The sequence below is a fragment of the Vanrija pseudolonga genome, chromosome 3 (assembly GCF_020906515.1).
Source record: "Vanrija pseudolonga chromosome 3, complete sequence".
NCBI lineage: Eukaryota > Fungi > Basidiomycota > Tremellomycetes > Trichosporonales > Trichosporonaceae > Vanrija > Vanrija pseudolonga.
Window position 1 is genome coordinate 3,149,407 of NC_085851.1, and position 19,988 is coordinate 3,169,394.

Here is a 19,988-nt window from a genome sequence, read left to right on the forward strand (position 1 = left end):
GGGGCACCAATTGCCACTCATCGAGCGGTCCGGTCCCGTCGACCGAGGCGGCGAGCACGACAATGACACATGCAAGTGGGTGGGGCGAGGCGATGCGTCGGGCGTGGCGTCGACGCGCGCTGCCGAGCACCGAGGGCGGCCAGCCCAGCCGAGTCGAGCCGGGCGCCGCGGCGCAACGTGCACTCCGCGTCGCTTGCCACCTGCTTGAGCGGCCATCGCAACCCTTCCCAACTCCACTCCCCACCCATGTCCCCTCCCCATGCGGCTCGCTGTGGCTTGTCAGCCGGCTTGACTGCTGCTTGACGTTTGCCAAGTAGCCGAAGCGCGCTCGGACGTGCTGGAGGTCGGTGAGAGCTTGGCAAGAGCGGCCTCGGCTCGACGGCGAGGTTGCGGCGACGAGGCGACGAATCAACCGCCGAGTTGTACGCTGCGAACAAGCTGTAGAGTCGGTGCGTGTGGCCTCGCTCGCCTACTTACTCGCCGCTTACTTCGCTTGACGTGCAGTCCAAGACTGCTGCTGCTGCTTCATGCCCGCTCCTCCCTGCTTGCGCCGTGGGTCCCCGATGCCCCGCCGTTGCCGCCGCTCACATCCCCACAGTCCCAGTCGAGGCGGCGCTCGCGTGCGGCAATGGCGGCAATCGATAGGGCAGATCAGCAGGCACATATCTCCCAGCCAGCACAACGACTCGCATGCGTCGTGCGAGTCTGTCTACATCTACCCCCGCTTCCTCCGATCCCGCAGCACCACTTTCCGCCTATCGCATGGCTTCAACCCGTATCCCATGTCCCATGACCACCTCCTCACCCCACCACTGACGACGTTTCGTGTCACCTAAACGCACGATCAGGAACAGGGGGAGGGATTAGTTTCGAAACGCCTTGCAGCTGGCGCGCGCCTGGGCAGAGTGCCTGAGGCACCCGAGGTCACCCGCCCGCCTAGTTCGCCTGCCTGCCTGGGAGTGGAGCGAGCCTAGCGCCGCACGCACGCGGCGCACGCTGACGTTGGAGCTGACGCTCAGCGGCTGTGCGGTGCGCGTGGTCCGTGGCTCTGTGGCGGCTGCCGCTAGCTAACATGACGCCGAACGTAACCTGCAGGAAAAAAAAGTCTTGGCATTGAACCCTTCTGGCACATCGGCTGTCCCTCACCGCATGTGCTGCTCCGCTGCCCTCCGCGGCCCACCGGGTGCACCGCCAGCCAGCCAGCCAGCCCATGCTGCCGCTGCTGCTCTGCAGAGCTGCTGCTACCAGGCTCAGTCAGGCTACCAGGCTACCAGTAGACCGGTCAGCCCGATATGATACGTGCTATCCTACATCCCCTGTTTGCCTGCTGCCCTCATATACCCGACCGCCGAGTGGACCTGTGAAACGCCCACACATCTCCAAACTCACCCGCCCAAGTCGAGCTTGAACTGTACAGACAAACAGAGCACACCATGCCTGGTCTGTTCCGCAACTCTGCCGACGCGGCCGACCCAGACGCGGCCGTCGCCCGCCGGCGCATGCTGGGAAGCACAGCAACGTGAGTACCTACCTACCTGCCCAGAGTGGTCGGTGTTTGGTTTGCCGCCCGTCTCGCGCGCGTCGCGTGACCCTTCTGATGACGACGAGTGCGCTGCAATCATGTAGGCAAGCGCGGCGATGAACAGGGCTGACAGAGCGCAGAATCTTCGCCGCCGTGAGCATCGCACAGGGTGGTGCCACCACCACGGCCAGCCTCGCCCGTTAAGCCCCAACTAACCTCGCAGGGCGCCGCACTCTTCTCTGATGGCTACGCCAACGCCGTCATCTCCCCAGTCAACACGGTCCTCGCGAGGCTGTACCCCGACTGGATGGACTCTGACAAGACGGAGAACCGATCGCTGCTTGGTTCGATGGGTTTTGCCGGAAGTGAGTTGCAGCTGCAGTGCCTGTGCCGGTCGTCGGTCGCCGCCGGCTGAGAGATCGCCACTGACCACCCACCACCACAGTGGTGATCGGTATGATCGCCTTTGGCTTCATCTCGGACAAGCTTGGCCGTAAGCCAGGCATGTTCCTCACCACGGTATGTTGCTTGCCCACTGCAGCGCGGCTGCTTTTCATCGCCACCGGCTAACTCGCCAAGGCCATCATCTTCGTGTTCATGATCCTCATGGCATGCTCGTCTGGCCCCACGCCCCAGGTGCTCATCAACTGTCTGATCGCATTCCGGTTCCTCGTCGGTATCGGTATCGGCGGCGAGTACCCCTGTGGCTCGACCGCCGCTGCCGAGTCGACCGAGAACCCGGGCGTCAAGAAGACACATCAGCAGCGATACTTTGTGTGGGCGACGCACTTCATCATTGACATGGGCTTCCGTGAGTGTGTTTCAGCGGCCACGCTGACCTTGCAGCCGTCGCATGGCTTGTGCCCCTCATCATCCTCTGGATCTTCGGCGAAGGCCACCTCCGTGTCGTGTGGCGTGGCGCCCTCGCCCTCGGTGCCATTCCTCCCCTGCTGTTGCTGTTCGTGCGTATCTTCATGGAGGAGCCCGAGGCATACAAGAAGAACTCGATGAAGCACGTCAAGATCCCCTACTGGCTCATCATCAAGCGCTACTGGGGCAAGCTCCTCGCCGTCTCCTTCTGCTGGTTCATCTACGACTGGATCACGTACCCCTTCGGCATGTACGCCGGCACCATCACCGAGGGCGCCATCGGCCCCGACCCAACGCTCGTCCAGATCCTCGGCTGGGGCTGCCTCATCAACGCGTTCTACTGCCCAGGCGCGTTCATCGGCGCCTTCCTCTCCGACTGGCTCGGCCCCAAGCGCTGCATGGTCTTCGGTCTCGTGATGCAGGCCGTCTTTGGCTTCGCCCTCTCCGGCGCCTACTCCTACTTCAAGAAGCGCACCGTCGGCTTCGCCATCTTCTACGGCATCTTCCTCTGCTGGGGTGAGGTCGGCCCGGGCAACAACGTGCCCCTGTTCGCTGCCAAGGCCATCGGCCCCACCGCTGCCCGCGCGCAGATCTACTCGATCGCCGCCGCGTCCGGCAAGGTCGGCGCCTTCATCGGAACGTAAGTGTGTTTACTTTGTGCCTCTCTAACCCACCCAGCTACACGTTCCCCCACATCATCGCCCGCTTCCCCAAAGACTCGATCCTGCGCGAGAACGGCATCTTCTACATTGGCTCGGGTCTCGCCCTCCTCTCAGCCATCGTGGCCTTCTTCTTCTTCCCCACCATCAAGCCCGACGCCATGGCCGACGAGGACGTCCTCTTCCGCGAGTACCTCGTCGAGAATGGCATCGACATTTCCGGCATGGGCATCAACGGCAACCGCGCCGGCTCGCCCACGTCAGAGCACACGTTTGACGAGAAGGACGAGCCCAAGGCCGCAGAGGTCGCGGTCGTCCAAAAGGTGTGAACACATGTATCGTAGCAAATCTGTCTTTCCTGTCTTCGTAGCTATAGTGAATCAAATACACGCAGGGTGATGGATCGTGGTTGACTCGGGCGTGGCGAGCGGTGGCGAGCAGCGAAGCTGCGGGCTTTGCAATCTCGTCCTCTCGGCTCCATGAGCCAGGTGTCGCGTGCCCTACATGATCGCCGAGATAACAGCTGACGGTCTGGGATGTGGCGTTGGCGGGTCAGCTGATGGCAGGGTCTCAATGGCTCGAGGCTACTTCGCCCTGCTCGCCACTTTCGACGCCACCAATGAATGCCATATGCCCCTCAGACCTCACACTGTATTAGGTTCATCAAACTTTCTATGTACGACAGTGAATGTGTGAATGTGTGCGGGACGGTCCCAGAGTCCATTAATCCTTTTGAATGAGCAGCCCATGTGTGTTCGCACCCTCAAGCCAGAGTGGCGGGCTGGCCCCAAGCGTTCTTGAGGATCTGGGGCGTCAGCTACACTCACGGCCCTGCCACTCATCATCGCCGTGCCGGTTGCAGTCGCAATGTCGGCCTGGAGGACCACGGCCTCGGCCCCAGAGCCCAGCAGCTTGAGCCAGAGCGAGTCCATGCCGCCGCGCCAGTAGCTAACGAGCTCGGCGGCGAGAGGGAAGACGGGGGCGAAGGTGGGGCCTGAGGAGATGAAATCGCTGCTGTGGGCCTCGTGGTTGGGAGAGAACTGGGGGTGTAAGTGTTGCCCCAAGAGTCTTCGGCACAAGAGATACTCACGTAAAGAAGAAGCAGCGACGGGTCGGCGGTAAACTGCGACACGAGGTCTGGCGTGCAGGCGCTGTCCTCTGGCGCGAGGATAGTCTTGCCGTCGGTCACGAGCGGGAAGACGAACGCGCAGCCCTGCTGAGTCTGGGCAAGCGCTGTGAGGACGAGTGTGCCGAAGTTGCCTGCGCCGTTCGAGTTGAGCGTGGAGGTGAGGGCAGAGAGCTGGGCCGTGAACTCGGGGGTGCCGCACGTAGCACCGACATCGATGTTGAGGTCAATGCCGAGAAGCTGGCGGCGGCTGAAACGCCGGGCCGGAGGAGGAATGCCGTCGAGGTTGAGATCCACGAAGACATCGGCATCGACGAGCTGGCGAGCAGTACCGCGACGACCGAGACCGAGAGGCAGAGGAGGGGATGGGTTCATGGCAGTAATGTCCCCCTGGAGTTCGGCAACGATGCTGCCAAACTTGGCGGCAAGGTCTGCCTTGATGCCAGGGATGTCAGGAGTGGTGGGCGGCGGGTTAGCAGGAGGGTCGCGGCGGAGCGGGGCTGGAAGCTGGACCGCGTCGCCGAGAACTGGGAGCTCGACGGGGAGGGGAGGAGGGCCGAGGGGAAGCTTGCCGGGGACCGGGGGCACGGAGGGGAACGAGGGCTTTCCGGGGGGTGGGGTCTTGCCGATCGGGAGCTCACCGATAGGGAGCTTGTCGATGCCACCGAGAAGTCCACCGAGGCCGCCAAGCAGAGGAAGGCCGAGCTGGCGACGGCGAAGCTCGACGTCGACATCGGCGTCAATGTCGTCGGTGGCCTGGCGGCGAAGCACGGCAACGACTTCGGGGTCAATGTCGAGGTCGACCTGACGACGGCGAAGATTCACATCGACGTCGGCGTAAACATCAACGTCGATGAGCTGGCGGCGTTCGACAGTGACATCGGCCGCGACTAGGGCGGTGTCGTCGATACCGGCCTGGATAGCGGTGTCGATTGGGGGGAAGGGGAGGGGACTAATCGGGGGCAGCGGGATGATCTGTCGGCGGTGCGGAGGGTTGGTGGCGCCACCGGCGGGAGGGCCACCGGGCAGTGAGCCGCTGAGGTCGTCGACGAGCTGGCCAAGGTCGTTGAGCAGGTGGTCAAGGGCCGTACCGAGCTGGCGGCGGTGGGGCGGGTTGGTAGCACCTGCGTCCTGGCCCACGGTGAGGTCGTCAACGGCGTATCCGAGGCCCTTGAGGGCGTCGTCGAGTACGTTCGCGAGCTGGCGGCGGTTGGGGTTCTCGACAGCCCCAGCCGGGCCCTGGGGGCCGAGGAGGTCGTCGACCAGTGGACCAAGGCTGTTGAGGAGGTCGTCGAGTGCCGTCTCGAGCTGGCGGCGGCCCAGGACGTCTCCCTCAACGGAGGGAAGCGTGTCAATTAGGAGCTGGGCGGGCACGTCAACCTCGGCCTCAAGGCCTTGCAGCGCCTGGGCGAGCTGACGGCGGGCAGACTCGACGCCATCGTCGCGACGAAGGCCGACTACCGCGGAGACGTCGGCACCAAGAAGGGGGGCAGAGGTCGGGAGGTTGCCAAGAAGGCCGCCAAGGAGGTCGCCAACGATCGGGAGGTTACCGAGGAGGCCACCAACACCCGGGAGGCCGGCGCGTGGGCCGTGGGCCTCGGCGACCTGGCGGCGGGCGGAGTGTGCGTCGTCGCGGGCACCGAGGTGAGCACCCACATCGGCGAGGTGAGCGTTCACATCACCGATGACTGCACCAAGTGGGCCGCAGAGGGCTCCGTTGGGGTCGACGCCGGAAAGGCCACAAGGCGGGGCAGGGAGGCCGCTGACCTGACGCCGGATGACCTCGACTTCGGGGCCGACGTCGACAACAATGGGGGCGCCGGGGTCCTCGAGGTCGGCGATGACGCCAAACTGGCGGCGGCCGTGGGGCGGGGTGGCACCGCCAAAGCCCAAAGGGTCATGGCCGGCTGGGGCACCGAGGAGGCCGTCGAGCGTGAGCTTGAGTTCGTGGAGGAGGCCGTTGACGGCCGGCTCGAGCTGGCGGCGGCGGTGGGCCGGGGTGCCGACGGGCACCGTGTCACCGGTGGCTGAGGACAGTTGGGTGACGGCAGCCTCGAGGGCCTGTAGGGCCTCGGCGACCTGGCGGCGGGCGGGAGAAGCACCGTCTCGACGAAGGCCGAGCACCGCGTTGACGTTGGCGCCGACGAGGCTGCCGCTCACCGGGAGCTTTCCAACGCCCCCGCCGCCGACGGGGGGGTTGCCTCCAAGACCGCCAACCACCGGGAGGCCGCCCAGAAGGGGGCCAACTACCGGGAGGCCATCCAGAAGGCCGCCGAGCAGGCCACGGGCCTCAGCGTCGGCCTTGTGCTCGCGGCGGAGTACGATGTCGATAGGGTCATTAGCGAGGACGGCCTCGATGTCGAGCTCGACCAGCTGGCGACGGTCGGGCGGGGGAGGGGGCGGCGTGACGTCCCCGGGCGGAGGGGTGACCTCTCCAAGCGGAGGGCTGACCTGGGGGGCGGGGCCAAGGAGGGCGTCGATCGCGTCCTCGAGGCCGCGGAGGAGGTCGTTGATGGCCGGGTCGAGCTGGCGGCGCGCGACGTCCTCGCTGCGGCGAAGGCCGGCCATCGCGTTGACGTTGGCCCCAAGAAGGGGGCCGCCGGTGACCGGGAGGCGGCGGAGCAGACCGCCGAGCAGGCCGCTACCGACCGGGAGGTTGCCGACAGGGCCGCCAGTGGGCAGTGGGCCGCCGCCGAGGCCACCGACGACCGGCAAGTTGCCCAGGAGGCCGCCGAGCAGACCGCGGGCCTGGAGGCGGCGGAGGATGATCTCGACAGGGTCATCAGCGAGCGCAGCATCAATGTCGGCGGGCACGGCTGCGTCGTCGCGACGATGGCCGAGCAGCGCATTGACGTTGGCGCCGGCGGGGATCTTACCGGCGATACCGCCGCCAATGAGCGGGATGGAGCCGATGAGGTCGGCCAGGCCGCGGGCCTCGGCGCCGCTGTCGTCGCGGCGCAGCGAGGCGTCGATCGGGGCATCGATCGCGGCGTCAACGAGCTGGCGGAGCTCGTCGCGCCTGAGCTGCACCCCGAGGCCGACGCAGGCCCCAGGGGGCGGGGGCGTCGGCGTGGGTGGGGGAGGCGGGGGAGGGGGGGCTGGCGGGCCGCCTGGCGGGGAGGGCGTGGCGGATGGCGGCGGTGGCGCCGGGGCCGCGGAGGCTGGGAGCGCTAGGAACGCGAGGAGGGGGAGGAGCTTGGCGAGGTGCATTATAGTGGGAGTAGGTTTTGTCGATTTGTGGAGAGGGTGGAGAGGTTTGGTTGTCGGTGAGGGGGGTGAGGGAGGGAAGGGAGGAGGAGGGGCAGGAGCGGGCTTGGGGTGTTGAGATGGACGCGAGTCTGGGGGTTTATATCCCCTCGACGCTCGACGAGGTGCGAGATACTTGAACAGCTGAGCGGGCCACTTGGCCCATACCGAGGGGACGTTGAGCTTACTCTCGCGGGTCAGAAGAGTTCAGTGAAGTTAGTCGCGTCCCTGGTGTGCGATGGCGTTGCTAGATTAGATCTCGTCGATCTGGCGTGGGCGCTGACACCTCGCACCGCGCCGTGCGTACCTACACTGGGAGTCGCTGTGTGTCAGCGCTCGCACGAGGGCACGGTGACGACGAGGCGACGAGGTCGCGCTCGTGCGACTCATCAGCCAGGGGTAGACTCCTCAGTCGAGATAAGTGGCAGTGCCTAGTCATCAGATCTGGCATCAGAATTCTATCAGTCGCTCGACACACGACGCTACGCCACACTTACCTCGCACCCACCTCGCTCGATGCTCACTCACAATGCATGGTGCCATGGTCTAGATCTACAACGTATTAGTATGAGGGGGGATTTGGTACTACTGTGAGGGGTGCGTGCTGGCTTGTGGCGAAGTGGCAGTGGCAGTGCGCCAAAGAGACGAGAAGAGCTTGGTGGTGGCGGATGGACTGCGCCTACGCCATCCGCTGCGCGGACGGCCCGACGCCGCCTTACCCCCCATCACTGTCCTCCTCGTCCGACTCGCCATTATTCGCTCTCCTCCGCCCGCCATACGCACCCGCCGAGCCGCCGCTCTGGCGGCGCGCAATGGCCGCAGCGGCCGCCAACGCGCCGCCATCAAAGCTGCTCCGTCCGCGCCCCTGGCCGCTGCCTCGGCGCTGCATCGGTCCGCCAAACGAGCCCGAGTCAAAGCTCGAGCGCCCGACACCGCCGCCCGCCCTGCCCCTGTCGACGATAGGCGCGGCGCCGCCGTCCATGTCCTTAAGGTCGACGCCAAAGCGTACCAGCCAAGTCGCCCAGTTACGCAGCATGCCGCTGTCGCCCGACTCGGCGGCCCAGCGGCCCAGCGCGGGCGGCACCCACGTGAACCCGTCGATTGCGATCGTGCGGATACGTGACGGGCGCGACATGAGCGTGCTGAGGAACGCGTTGCCCCCCGGGCTGGGGAGGCTGCGGAGGCTTGCGGCGGACGCGTTGGGCTGGAGCTGTGCTGGCGCCGAGCCAGGGCCGGGCGAGACGGACGACTGAGGCACGCGCGGCCACCGCGGCAGCGTGACGTGCATTAGTGGGTGGTCGGCGCGCGCGAGCGCTAGTGCGAACTGGGGGTTCTCCGCCAGCAGCGCGTGCGGGAGGGCGAGGTTGAGATGGCGCAGCTGCGGGTGCAGCGAGAGCGTGTCCGCCGGCGGCATGAGGTCGTTGCGCGGCCAGTCCATGGTGGCAACGTACGTCAGGCTGACAATCTTGTCGCCGTGGGCGAGCTGTAGCGCGCGGCGACCGCCACGCACCGGGTCGTCCTCCCACGCGCTCAAGCGCGACTCGTATGGCGACATCACAAGCCTCGACAGCCGCGGGAGGTCGGACCGCGTCAACGTGGACAGCAGCGTGCCCGGCGGTCCGCCGACCAGGGTGAGCGTGTGCAGGTGGGCGAGGTTGAGCGGCGGCGGGGGCGGGGGGGCATCCGGGTCGTCGTCGAGGTCGAGGTCGTCGAGCGCCTCCTCATCGTCGGGGGGCAGCGCACCGCCTATCCACACGAGTCCGAGGACTTCCAGCTCCTTCGCGGCGCGCAGGAGCCGCACGGCCTCGACCTCGCTCTCCTCATTACCGAGGTGCACGCCCTCGAGGGCCTTCAGTTTGCGGATGCACGGCGCGACGCGCAGGTCGTCGAGCGACACGCCGGTGACGGGCAGTCGGAGATGGGTGACGCGCGGCGCGAGCTCCAGCAGGGCCGAGCACGCGCGGCGCACAGTCACGGGGTCAGCGCCGAGATACGACCCGCCCGGGCCGAGCCCGCTCAGGTCGAGCACGGTGATCCACCGCCCGGGCACCGAGTGCGGGTGGATGTTGATGTCGGACCACTTGCGGTCGCCGAGCACGAGCGCCTGCGCGAGGCCCGCGACGTTGTCCCCGTGGATGTGGGGCTCGGCATAGAGGTACTTCAATACGAGGGGCTGGCACGGGTGTCAGTGGCGTGATGTGATGTGGGGGAGGGAGCGTGCGCCCGAGCGAGCGCCAATCCCATCCCCAAAGGAGCGCATAAGCCAGGCATGCCACAGCTAGCTCCGGGTGGCAACAGGCCTCGACTCACCTTCCAAGCGCGGCAGACACACATGAGCGCGCGCGCCGTCCGCGCCACGCCCTCGCGCTGCACGACGCGCGCCGCGAGCGCCTTGCGCGCAGCCCGGCCGCCGTGCGCGTCCCAGCTCGCTGCGGGCGGCTTGCGGCCCACGTCGGAGGGATACGACGGGGGCAGGGCGAGCGCATGGGCAATCACGCGGCGCAGGACCTCGGGCGGGAGTATGGGCGGGTTGGATGGAGGTGGTGGGCCGGCGGCAAGCGACCACGAGCGGTGTGCCGGCCTGTCCGTGTCGAGCGAGATTGTCCACGCGCGGTCGAACAGTGGCGAGCGGGACAAGGGCGAGGTCGGGCCGGGGCTGCGCGGCGTCCCGGGGAAGCTGGAGGGGAACTGGGGCGAGCTGGAGAAGCTCCACGCCGCGGTCATTGTGTGGTGGCGAGGTGGAGAGTACAGAGTTCAGCCACGAGATGTTGGTGTGGCCTTGTGACGCGCGAGCACGAATTGTTGTTGGTGCCGGCCCGGTAATCGGGTGCGTTGGGCCCCGACTGTCGGGTTCCGTGCCCCGACGAGGGCAAGGCGGCGGCTGGCTGGCTGGCTGGCCGCGGCGACTGGGTCGTTGGCCCACGAGTGGTCCAGCGGGCTTCATGTGCATGGTTGCGATGGCTGCATGCTGCATGGGGTACCGAGGCGTGAGAGGGGATACAGTGATCAAGCATACACCCCACGATGCGCGGCTGCATTGTGTACATCAAAGCCGTGGACACGGACAGGCCGTCCGCGAGTTCTCCGCCTCTCCTCCCATCCTCCCTCACACTCATTCGGGACGCTCAGACCACCCCCAGAACCAAATAGCTTTGCACCCTCCCCCCTCACTAGGCAAACAGATGCATTGATTCCAATAGTGGTACACTTGGCAGGTTACATGAGATGGTCGGTATCCGCGTTTGATCCGACCCGGTCTAGCTGTACGGCGTCGTCGTCTTCTTCATCTAAAACTTGATGTTGAAACTCTCGCCGCAGCCACACGTGTCGACAATGTTCGGGCTAGGGGGCGTCAGCAGGCGATCGCGTGTAAGATGGCACAGGGGAGGCTGGGTGGAGGCGGCATCGGCCCACTAGGGCTCCATGGCAAACGTAGCGCGAGATGCCGCAACCATGGGGGAGTCCGCCAGCACCCCGCCCACCCCACACACTCCTCCCGACCACACACTCACTTGTCAAAGACAAATCCCGCACTCAAGCGGTTATCCCGCCAGTCCATGCGCGACCCAATGATGGAGAAGAGGGCCTTGGAGTCGATTAGGACCTTGACGCCGTCCTGCTCGACCACCTCGTCAAACTTGCCGCCTGGGGGGTTGACGTATTCGAGGTGGTAGGCCATGCCGGCGCAGCCACGCGTCTTGACGCCGATACGGAGGAGCTTGGGCTCGGTGGGGGAGGAGGAGAGAGCGCGGAGGCGGCCAACGGCTTCGGGGGTCTGTGGGAGGAGCGGGGTCACAAGGCGAGGTGGAGCGGCAGCGAGCACAGGAGAGTAGAGGAGTAACATCAGGTCGGAGCAGCAACAATCGCAAGGAAGCAGCGTCAGCGAAACCCTCACTACCACCCCTCCATGCAACTCACGATTGACAATGCCGCCTTCTTCGACTTGATCTCACGTCGCCTAGGCTTGGGCTTGGCGGCGGCGGCGTCCGACGACGGCGCAGCCGACAGCGAAGAGCCAGCGACCGTTGCGCCGGGCTTGCCGCCGTCAGACAGGGGCGCGAGGTGGGGGTGTGCCGCGGGCGAGTCGGTGCGGACGATTGTTCGTGCCGGCTGGGCGAGGGTGGGTGCCGACGACGACGCGAAGCGGCGCGCGGCGAGGCGCGACGTCGAGGCGAGGGGCTGGCGCAGGGCGAGGAGGGACATGGTGTATGGGTGGAGGAGGTGCAGGGGTGAGATAGTAGTTGGAGTCGAAGAGTTGAAGATTAATCAAGGTCCGATGTGATGGAACCCCGAGTCGGAGAGGGATGAGTAACGAAACAACTGGCGGGCGGCGGCGGTGGTGACACTAGGGCGGACAAACCCGGGCGGTGGGGTGTGACGAATGCGCGGGGTGTGATTGGCTGGCTGGCTGGGCGTTGCTGGGTGCTGTCGGCTCCGGTGTGTTGTGTGGAGTATTGTGTGTGTGATGGAGAAGAAGAGTCAAACGTCGACGTTGATGAGGTAGGTCGTGTCGTGTAGGGTCGGTGAGTCGGTCGTGGGATGGGGCTACAGTGTGACTTGTTACGCCGCTGTCGCTTGGATGACTACGCACGAAATGTGATTGAACAGCTGGGTTACTCGGTGACACCCCAGTGCGCCAAAGCCGATAGTCCCGCCACCGCCACCCAGCGCACCCACCCAGGCTAGGCCTTTGCTCCCGCGCCAAGGCTCGTGGCATTTCCACAATGACGCCTGGAATGGAAATGGCAAGGACGTCGGATCCTGCATGCGTGCGTATCGCGTCAAGGATGGATGTGGCAGCCATGAGCTCCGTTCGGCATCACAGTGGCGGCTCGCAGCGCTGTGGCAGTGCCCATGGGTGGCGTGGCACCCTCCCCCACTTCAGACCGCATGCATCTAGCTCTCTACGCCTGCCTCACCTTAGCCAGCAGAGGCAACAGCAGCGCGCCACCCCCGACCCCCTCTTCCTCCCCAGCCACACTGGCCCACCGGCCGAGGTCGACGTCCTCCTCCCCCTCTCCAGCTGCTACAAGCGCGCTCCGCCCCTCTACCACGGTGGCACGCTTCCCCGTGTCGCTATAAAACTCGGCGTTAAAGTCGGCCTGGAGCGCAACCTCGCGGCCGTACCCGCACAGCGCGGCGCGGGTGAAGCTGTGCGAGAGCAGCTCCGGTGCGCGGGCAGCATACGCGTCGGCGAGTGCCGTACCAAACTCGAGTGACCGCGCGCGTAGGGTCGCTGCTACGCCTGCGCTCGGCGTCCGCCCGGAAGCAGGGTACACCGCCTCGTATGCGTGCCCGGCGACATGGGCGAGGATCATCCCCACCTCAGCGCCGGGGTGCGCGACGTACGGAAACTCCCAGTCGACGAGCGCCATCCCGTCTGATGGTGGAGTCGTAAGCAGCACACTGCCAGGCCACAGGTCGCCCATGCCCCATACCTTCAGCCCGTCGCGCGGCTCAGGACTAAAGTCCAAGCCCATGCGGAGGGCCAGCTTCTCGGCGTCGGCAGGCGTGTCGAGCTCATACTTTGTGAACAGCACTTCGAGGTACCCTTTAAGCTGGTTGGCGACGTCCGTCTCGCGGTACGTCAGCTGTGCGACGGTCTCTGGCGGGGGGTTGATCGACGCGGCGTGGATGCTGGCGAGCGCTGTGCCGAGCTTGGCGCCGATAGCCGCAGGAGACGGGCCCTCCTTGCCATCCCACAGCGCGCTGACGACCTCGTCGACGACCTGTGCCCGGAGGTAATCCGACAAGGTGGTCAACTCGCCCAGGTCGCTAATCCACAGCACTTTGCGCTCTTCGTCGTGCCACACGAGGCTTGGCACCGCGACGTCGGCCGCGCGCAGGGCGCCCGCGAGCTGCGGGTCCGTGGACAGGTGGCGGAGGGCGCGGGCCTCGACCGCCTGGCGGGCCGTGCTGAGCGGGACTGAGGGCTCGTTGGGCATGTGGGCCGGCGCGAATTTGAGGACGTAGGAGGTGGCGTTCGTTGCGGCATTGGTGGGGAAGGCTGACGAGGCCGGCTGGGTTGAACTCGCATCATGGGCAGCGATACCCTCCGATAGAGGTTTGTCGAGCCGCAGTCGGACTGTCGAGTTGATGATACCACCTGTTAGCTTTGTGATGCCGAACTCGTTGGCGGGGATGCCGATTGTTTCGGTAATATACGTGTCCCAGTCAAACATCTGTCCGGTCGGGATGTGGCCTGTGGCTTGGTCGGCTCGAGTTCTAGGCCGGAGTTGTGCCGGCGGTGAGATGCGTCGCTGACGAAGGCAGTTGGGGGTATGGGGATCGGTGGAGCAGTTGCGCCAGAGTCTAGGAGATTGTTGCTTGCTGTTACAATGTTATGTAGCAACTAGTAAGTGTCCTTGCCTGTACGTTGACGAGTCGGATCCGGTACAAAGGAGTCGGTTCACGTCCATGTCCGTCGGAGTGGTCGTCGTCATTTGGAGCATTCTTCGGCGTGCTTGCCGGGCAGACCGGGATGATGGATTTGTTGTTGAAACTGCGCTGGCTGGTTGGTGGCTCGTGCGGAGACCCCGCATGGACCCATCCTTTCGGCGGCGTGGCGACGTCGCGCGGGCTGCTGCTACTGCTACCACTCTTGGCCACTGTGACACCAACCACCACCACCACACCTACCTTCCCTCCTTCCCTTGCCTCCCTTGCCCTCCCTCGTCCCCCCAGCCTACATTGACCCCCCTATCCCACATCTCCTACTCTCCCCTCCCCATAACCTTAATCACAACGACGACAACAACATCAGCATCATCACAATCATCGTCACTTTCCTCGACGCAACCGCGGGTCAACGTACCCGCCCCAGACCCACGCTGCAATGTCTCTGTCGCAGCGTCGCGAGCAGGATGCCCTCCTCGCACTCTTCAACAGTTTCAGGCCGTCACGGCGGGTCGTGTCATTTGAACAGCTCGCAGATGGAAAAGTCCTCATGGAAGTGAGTTGGGGCAGCAGTGGCCAAATGGCCTGCCTGCTTGGCCTACCCCCACCGATACTTCCCGACTAACCACCTTGCCACCAGGTAATGCACCAGATGTAGGTCGTTGTCGACGCCGCCGCCGCTGCCACTGCCTCGGTGCACCATCATGGCGCATCACCACACACGCGCCGCCCCGCCACCGCCGCCGCCCACTGACATCACACAGCGACGGCGCACACTTCAAAGGCCATGGTCCAAAAGTCCACCACCGCAGCTCTGGCTCTGGCGCCCAGTCGGACAACTGGGTCCTACGAATGAATTTACTGTGCGTATACTTCCTCGGAATGCATCGCACCACCACCACCTCCACGACGTCGTCGACGGCGTCACGCATGCTTCCTCAAGCCACCGCGAGTTAGTGCTCACACGTTACAGCAAACGCCTGTACCGCCTTCTTCTGTCGTACCCCATCAATTCGCCCACCGCGCCTACCCTCGCCGTCACGTCACTTCCCGAGCCGCCGTTCAACACCATCGCCCGCAGTCCCAAGTGCCCCGAAGGTTCGGCCGGTCTCTTGCAAATATGCCGCGTCTGTGTCGCCGTCGGGTCCATGGGTCCAGCCAACGAGCGTGTCATTGCCAAGATCCAGGCGCTTGACGAGAGCTCGATGGTGGAGATCATGAAGACGATTGAAGGAGTGAGTTGCCGCTGCGGTCATCTACGGCTATGTGGCTGATCCCCAAGGTCATGGCAACATTACCCAAAGGCCCCGAGGACGAAACCAGCGACGACAGGTCGGAGATTGCGTGAGTGGTCATCGATCACACGCGAAGTGGTACTAACTCACCAGGCCCATTTCCTCTGCTCTGCGCGAGGAGCGTGACCGCCTGATCCAGGAGAACGAGGACCTCCGTGCCAAGTTTGAGGACATGACCGACCAAGTCAATCGGTTGACGACTAACCTGGTGCGTGCGGGGATGGGTCGTGGTTCTGACGGTCAGCACGAGTCTCAGGATGAGCACACACGGGAGACAAGGAAGCGGTCACTGGAGGACACGATGCGCAACGCCGCCAGTCCACTCGAGCTGGAGAACCTACGCGCCGACTTGTAAGCTGGCGCTTCCCGGAAATCTCAGCTAACACTCAGGGCAAGAGCAGAGGACGGACTCGCCGAGACAGAGGCGGCGCTCGAGAAGCAAACCGCCCTTGTCGCGGAGCTCACCAGCACTGTGAGGCTGCATTAGAGGATAGCACTAACAACTAGGTCGAGGAACTGCGTAGCGCCACGGTCGAAGTTGCCAAACTGCGCGATCAGATCGACGAGTATCGTCATGTCGAGGACAGGTTGCACAAGAGCGAGAACGTCATCGAGAAGTTCAAGAAGAAGCTCGAGGACTCTGCTGGCCTCAGACGCGAACTAAGAGCGCTGGAGGCGGAGAATGCCGAGCTCATCGACAAGAACTCGACGCTCGAGGGCGAGATCCGCAAGCTTGGTGCATCAAAGGCCCTGGTCGACAACTACAAGGCCCAGGTCGACATTCTGGAGAAGAAGGCCAACGAGCAGTCGTCAGAGGTGAGATACAGTGTGTGACACAGTTCTGATCTGCAGTATGCCCAGCTCGCCGTCCAGCTCGAGGACGCGCATACTGCTCTTGCCACCATGGAGCACGAGCGCGATCGCCTCATCGACGAGATCCAGGTCCACCAGGAACGAATCAAAGAGCTGGAGCATGGCCCTCGCCGCGTTGCATCCATGATGATCGATGCGGGCAACACGTCATTGGACGTGGAGCTTGATGTCGAAGACGATGAGTCGGCCGGCCTGAGCAAGACTGAGTGGGTGCAGGCAGTGCAGGCTTTGGCAACATATCGCTGACCACCAGGCTGCGCCTGAAAATCCGGGCTCTCGAGCGTGAGATCGCTGAGATCAAGGTCCCTCTGGACAACACGGACAAGATTACGGCTCTCGAGACCCTGCTCGCTGATTCCAACAAGGCCCGTGAGAGGTACCAGAACGACTACCTTGAGGCTACCCGCCAGACCCTGCTGGCCCAGGCCAAGCTCGACCACATCATGACCGGCCGTGCTGGCAATGACCAGCAGACAGCGCTCGCCCTCCGGCAGCAGCTCGACGAGGTGCTCGAGGACCGCAACAACCTGGTCAAGGACAAGCAGGCGGCGGATGTCGCTCACGAGGAGCTTGTCCGGCAGCTCACCGCCGCCAAGGCTGATCGTAGGTGTCCTGTTTGGCTTTGATTCTAACACCTACACAGTTGGTCTGGTGGACAAGGACAAGCGCAACATCATTGCTTCGGCTCGTGACGAGGCCAACACGGATAGCGCCAAGTTCAGCGAGCAGGTCGTGGCGCTCAAGGACGAGCTGTCGACACTGAAAGAGCGCGACCGTCTCCACCTCGAGGAGATCAGACGGTGAGGGCTTCATTCTGCACTTCCACTGACGCCAGCCTCATGATGGACAAGATCGAGCTTCAGTCTGCAGGCAACGAGCGGACCCAGGAGGCCCTGGAGCGCGAGCAGCGTCTCAACGACCTCCGCGCGTCGCTCGAGGCGGGTGGTGTCTCGCCCATGGTGCAGCACGAAGTCCTCGAGCTCCGCCAGAGGAACGACACCCTCACCACCGAGGTTGCCAAGCTCACCGACCGGCTCAAGCAGGCCCGCGCGTTCATCAAGAACCAGGACGCGCTGTTCCGCGCCGAGCACGAGAAGCGCATCTCGTCCGACTTTAACGAGGTGCAGAAGAGCTACGAGTCGCAGATTGCGACACTGAAGAATGAGCTGTCGATTGTCAAGGTGGGTTGAGATTGTCGTTTTGGGCTAACCCGCAGCACAATGCCCTCTCGATCGAGTCGCTCTACCGCCTCGAGCAACAGCTCATGCTCTCGGCGTGGCACGACCTTGGCACGCGTGTCGTGCGTGACCACGTAGGAGCTGCCGGACTTCGTCGACCGGTTATGCCTCGTCCAGTGATGTCGTCATGGCTCGCGCGCCAGCGCAAGCACCAGGACGACGCCTTGTTTACCAGGTGACGCCAGGGGCTGACCGCAGGGGCGCGTGTCGCGACCTACTTGCTTCGACGCTGCGGAAGGTGAGACTCTGTGTATACAGACCCTCGCGCCTTGTGAATATAATGATTGGCCGCCCCGCTGCCCTCTCTCGGCCCGGCCTGGCCACGACCCTTGTTCGACTGTAAATAGAGACCTAGACTGGGTGTGTTGTGGATGTGTGTATCCCGACCCCCTTGCGACGATTAGACCTGTCCACCCCACGCTCCTTTGGCCTGCGCCTGTGCTGCGCACTGCACCACTGTTTAATCCTTACGCACCGACACGGTGTGCCTTGCTTCGCTCCGTCCCGACTAGGACGATGGTCCGACTCGGCGCACGCTCGCGTCGCACGCACGATTCTTGATTGCTACACCCCTCCCACTCGCCACACTCGTTGAACCTCACTGCAGATTAATTCTTGTACCATTTAATGCATTTTATCCAAATGTCACGTGGAGGTAGCGTGGTGGGCGTGCCTGAGCAGCGACTTCAACCTTGGCCATTTCGACGTTTTCCGGCGACCCGAAGGTCAAAAGTCACAAGATAACCACATCGCACCACCATGCCGCTGTACGAGCTCTTCTGCATCGCAAGCCACAACCCGGTGTCGCCGGTGAGTCGACGACGGCGCGCGCAGCGCGCGGCGGCGAGTCGGTGCGGCGGGCGGGGGGGGGGGCAGCTCAGCTCAGCTCGACCTGCCTGTCCTGTCCTGTCCTCAACTTGCCAACCGACCCCCGCGCCGCACCGCGCCTCCTCGCTCCGCTCGGAGACGCAGCTAACGCCCCCAGGCCAACGTCCGCCAGCTGATCCAAGGCATCGCGACAACAGTCCACTCATCCGGCGGCGTCGTGCGCAACCTCCAGGCGCTGGGCGCGGGGCTCACCCTGCCTGTTCGGATGAGGCGGCACCAGCAGTACCATGATCGGGGGGAGTGAGTGTCGCCGAGCGGCCGCGTAGCGGGCGCGAGGTGGGAGGGGACTGATGAGGAGGGAAAGGGGACGCTGGAAGGCGGGCGGAAAGGTCGTGTGGCTGGCTGGCGACAGCGCTCGCATTCGTCTGCCGAGACCATGGCCAAACGATCAGCCGCTCGACGGCGTGCCTACTACCCCCTCCCCCCTCCCACCCCGCCTCGCTGCGCTCGCCTGGACTGGGCCCAGCTAACGCCCCAGCCACTTCACGATAACCTTTGACGCGTCGCCGCTCGTCGTCAACCGCCTCAACGACTCGCTCCGCCGCGACCCGCTCGTCGTGCGCTGGATGCTCACGCGCAAGGGCGACAAGATGTGAGTGGCGTTCGCCGTATGCTAGCTACTAACACCCCCCAGCTCGACCCTCTTCCCCTCTGCCGTCTCCACCATCCTCACTGAGCAGAAGTAGACCCCCCTAGCATACTGTACCATGTCATGAGATCATTACTACATCCGCACGCTCGCCGCTACGTCTTGCCGCCGAGCCAGCGGCCCAGACGTTCCCAGAAGCCAGGCTTGCGGCCCAGGCTCACCTCCTCGAGGTCGCCGCCTTCCTTTACGCGCTTCTTGTAGTCTTTCGGCAGCTCGACCTTCTTTGCCGCCCACAGTCCGCGACGGTTCCGCCTGGTGGTGTCAGCTGCTGTCGTCTGGCGAGGAAAGCTCGACTCACTTCGCGTCGTCTTCCGCCTTCTGCAGCCCCTCGAGCCCCCATGGGCCGTACTCTGCCCCGCCGGAAGTGTAGACCACCGCCGTGCCCTCTTTCAGCATCATGAGCGGCAGGGGCTTGTTCGGGAGGATCGGGCGGACGATGTAGGGGACGGCTACCTGGGGTACGTTAGCTGGGAGGTGGACACGGCAGCCTACAATGCGGTTGTACTGGTCCTTGCGCAACAACTGGCACTTCATGCGCTTCCCCAGCACCGCCTTGGTGAGCCAGTCGAGCGCTTCCTTCGCGTACGGCTGGGCCGGGTTCCCGAAGTGGGCGTTTTCTGGCGCGTCGACGCCGGCGATGCGGATGGACAGGGTGTTGTCTTTGAGCTCTGGGCGAGTGTCAGCGAGTGCGAGCCCACCAGCTCACCCTTCGGCGAAGACGGCACACGCCGCAGCTTGAGCGGGTATCGCCAGAACGGCCCAGGGGTGTGGTACAGCCGGAAGTTGTCTGTCGCGAGCGTCAGCCGCCTTCCTTCCTCCCCTCGCACGCAGCCGGCTTACCCCCGTCGCCGACGCGCGTCACGACCCCCTTGATGAACGGCTTCTTGTCCAGCACGGCGGTGCTCAGAGAGTCGGCGTTGCGGATACGCTTGAAGAAGCGGCGGTAGACGCGCACGCCGCCCAGCGTGCCCAGCACCGCGAGGGACGCGGACAGCGCCGCAACCGTCGCTGGGTCGTGCGCCCACGGCGGGAGGGAGGTCGGGACGCCGCCGGCGGGCAGGTACGCCTTGATGCTCTCGAGCGGCGAGCGCGCAGGGTACGATGCTGCTGATGCTGATGCTGAGGGTGTGCGCCACCGTATCCGCTGCACGCGGTCGTCTGTCGTTGTCGCCGCCGTCTCCACCGTGCTACTCGTCATGGTGTGCGCGTGTATCGACGACGAGTTG

General features: G+C 64.6%; 8 protein-coding genes across 9 annotated transcripts; 3 read left to right on the plus strand and 5 right to left on the minus strand.

The window, feature by feature from the left end:
• Window positions 1-1,433: 1,433 nt before the first annotated feature.
• GIT4_0 (Glycerophosphocholine permease GIT4) lies at window positions 1,434-3,470 on the plus strand (the record flags this gene model as incomplete). The annotated part of the gene is made up of 7 exons (XM_062771323.1): window positions 1,434-1,519; window positions 1,663-1,675; window positions 1,746-1,887; window positions 1,968-2,041; window positions 2,102-2,333; window positions 2,369-3,032; window positions 3,071-3,470. The coding sequence occupies 7 exons, from the start codon at window positions 1,434-1,436 to the stop codon at window positions 3,378-3,380; spliced, it is 1,521 nt and encodes a 506-aa protein (XP_062627307.1). The 3' UTR covers window positions 3,381-3,470.
• Window positions 3,471-3,814: 344 nt separating this feature from the next.
• Window positions 3,815-7,387, minus strand: LOC62_03G004805 (uncharacterized protein; the record flags this gene model as incomplete). Its single annotated transcript, XM_062771324.1, has 5 exons — window positions 3,815-3,856; window positions 3,879-4,091; window positions 4,142-5,782; window positions 5,834-6,628; window positions 6,755-7,387. 5 exons carry the CDS (start codon window positions 7,385-7,387, stop codon window positions 3,815-3,817), a joined length of 3,324 nt encoding a protein of 1,107 aa, XP_062627308.1.
• Window positions 7,388-7,937: 550 nt separating this feature from the next.
• On the minus strand, window positions 7,938-10,176 carry LOC62_03G004806 (uncharacterized protein). Its single transcript, XM_062771325.1, has 2 exons — window positions 9,734-10,176; window positions 7,938-9,596 (listed from the first exon to the last, which is right to left on the minus strand). The coding sequence occupies exons 1-2, from the start codon at window positions 10,145-10,147 to the stop codon at window positions 8,139-8,141; spliced, it is 1,872 nt and encodes a 623-aa protein (XP_062627309.1). The 5' UTR covers window positions 10,148-10,176; the 3' UTR covers window positions 7,938-8,138.
• A 417-nt stretch (window positions 10,177-10,593) lies between these two features.
• On the minus strand, window positions 10,594-11,936 carry ISA1 (Iron-sulfur assembly protein 1). The gene is made up of 3 exons (XM_062771326.1): window positions 11,342-11,936; window positions 10,936-11,198; window positions 10,594-10,765 (listed from the first exon to the last, which is right to left on the minus strand). The coding sequence occupies exons 1-3, from the start codon at window positions 11,624-11,626 to the stop codon at window positions 10,711-10,713; spliced, it is 603 nt and encodes a 200-aa protein (XP_062627310.1). The 5' UTR covers window positions 11,627-11,936; the 3' UTR covers window positions 10,594-10,710.
• A 391-nt stretch (window positions 11,937-12,327) lies between these two features.
• psiK (4-hydroxytryptamine kinase) lies at window positions 12,328-13,605 on the minus strand (the record flags this gene model as incomplete). Its single annotated transcript, XM_062771327.1, has 1 exon — window positions 12,328-13,605. One exon carries the CDS (start codon window positions 13,603-13,605, stop codon window positions 12,328-12,330), a length of 1,278 nt encoding a protein of 425 aa, XP_062627311.1.
• A 464-nt stretch (window positions 13,606-14,069) lies between these two features.
• Window positions 14,070-17,873, plus strand: hook. 2 transcript variants are annotated; one of them, XM_062771328.1, is made up of 14 exons: window positions 14,070-14,375; window positions 14,460-14,473; window positions 14,584-14,682; window positions 14,793-15,054; window positions 15,102-15,163; window positions 15,208-15,322; window positions 15,359-15,465; window positions 15,505-15,586; window positions 15,622-15,930; window positions 15,967-16,193; window positions 16,241-16,590; window positions 16,631-16,787; window positions 16,823-17,168; window positions 17,204-17,873. In XM_062771328.1, the coding sequence occupies exons 1-14, from the start codon at window positions 14,259-14,261 to the stop codon at window positions 17,402-17,404; spliced, it is 2,448 nt and encodes an 815-aa protein (XP_062627313.1). In that variant the 5' UTR covers window positions 14,070-14,258; the 3' UTR covers window positions 17,405-17,873. The 2 variants fall into 2 exon arrangements, with proteins under 2 accessions (XP_062627313.1, XP_062627312.1); XM_062771329.1 differs by having other exon boundaries at window positions 15,208-15,465.
• Window positions 17,874-17,965: 92 nt separating this feature from the next.
• Window positions 17,966-18,849, plus strand: mrp17 (37S ribosomal protein MRP17, mitochondrial). Its single transcript, XM_062771330.1, has 4 exons — window positions 17,966-18,035; window positions 18,211-18,353; window positions 18,592-18,705; window positions 18,748-18,849. The coding sequence occupies exons 1-4, from the start codon at window positions 17,985-17,987 to the stop codon at window positions 18,797-18,799; spliced, it is 360 nt and encodes a 119-aa protein (XP_062627314.1). The 5' UTR covers window positions 17,966-17,984; the 3' UTR covers window positions 18,800-18,849.
• A 1-nt stretch (window position 18,850) lies between these two features.
• Window positions 18,851-19,985, minus strand: LCL3 (putative endonuclease LCL3). The gene is made up of 5 exons (XM_062771331.1): window positions 19,603-19,985; window positions 19,469-19,549; window positions 19,255-19,430; window positions 19,061-19,215; window positions 18,851-19,014 (listed from the first exon to the last, which is right to left on the minus strand). The coding sequence occupies exons 1-5, from the start codon at window positions 19,958-19,960 to the stop codon at window positions 18,858-18,860; spliced, it is 927 nt and encodes a 308-aa protein (XP_062627315.1). The 5' UTR covers window positions 19,961-19,985; the 3' UTR covers window positions 18,851-18,857.
• Between the last annotated feature and the right edge of the window lie 3 nt (window positions 19,986-19,988).

Coding starts and splice junctions, on each gene's coding strand:
- ISA1 (XM_062771326.1), bottom strand. CDS start 11,626: ATGTCCCTCCTCGCCCTGCGCCAGCCCCTCGCCTCGACGTCGCGCCTC. Junction 11,199..11,341: donor AGAAGGCGGCATTGTCAATC/GTGAGTTGCATG, acceptor CTCCTCCCACAG/ACCCCCGAAGCCGTTGGCCG. Junction 10,766..10,935: donor GCGGGATTTGTCTTTGACAA/GTGAGTGTGTGG, acceptor GACGCCCCCTAG/CCCGAACATTGTCGACACGT.
- LOC62_03G004806 (XM_062771325.1), bottom strand. CDS start 10,147: ATGACCGCGGCGTGGAGCTTCTCCAGCTCGCCCCAGTTCCCCTCCAGC. Junction 9,597..9,733: donor GTGTCTGCCGCGCTTGGAAG/GTGAGTCGAGGC, acceptor CACCCGTGCCAG/CCCCTCGTATTGAAGTACCT.
- LCL3 (XM_062771331.1), bottom strand. CDS start 19,960: ATGACGAGTAGCACGGTGGAGACGGCGGCGACAACGACAGACGACCGC. Junction 19,550..19,602: donor GACGCGCGTCGGCGACGGGG/GTAAGCCGGCTG, acceptor CGCTCGCGACAG/ACAACTTCCGGCTGTACCAC. Junction 19,015..19,060: donor AAGGCGGAAGACGACGCGAA/GTGAGTCGAGCT, acceptor TGACACCACCAG/GCGGAACCGTCGCGGACTGT.
- hook (XM_062771329.1), top strand. CDS start 14,259: ATGTCTCTGTCGCAGCGTCGCGAGCAGGATGCCCTCCTCGCACTCTTC. Junction 15,466..15,504: donor GAGAACCTACGCGCCGACTT/GTAAGCTGGCGC, acceptor GCTAACACTCAG/GGCAAGAGCAGAGGACGGAC. Junction 16,788..16,822: donor CACCTCGAGGAGATCAGACG/GTGAGGGCTTCA, acceptor CACTGACGCCAG/CCTCATGATGGACAAGATCG.
- mrp17 (XM_062771330.1), top strand. CDS start 17,985: ATGCCGCTGTACGAGCTCTTCTGCATCGCAAGCCACAACCCGGTGTCG. Junction 18,036..18,210: donor GCCACAACCCGGTGTCGCCG/GTGAGTCGACGA, acceptor TAACGCCCCCAG/GCCAACGTCCGCCAGCTGAT. Junction 18,354..18,591: donor CAGTACCATGATCGGGGGGA/GTGAGTGTCGCC, acceptor CTAACGCCCCAG/CCACTTCACGATAACCTTTG.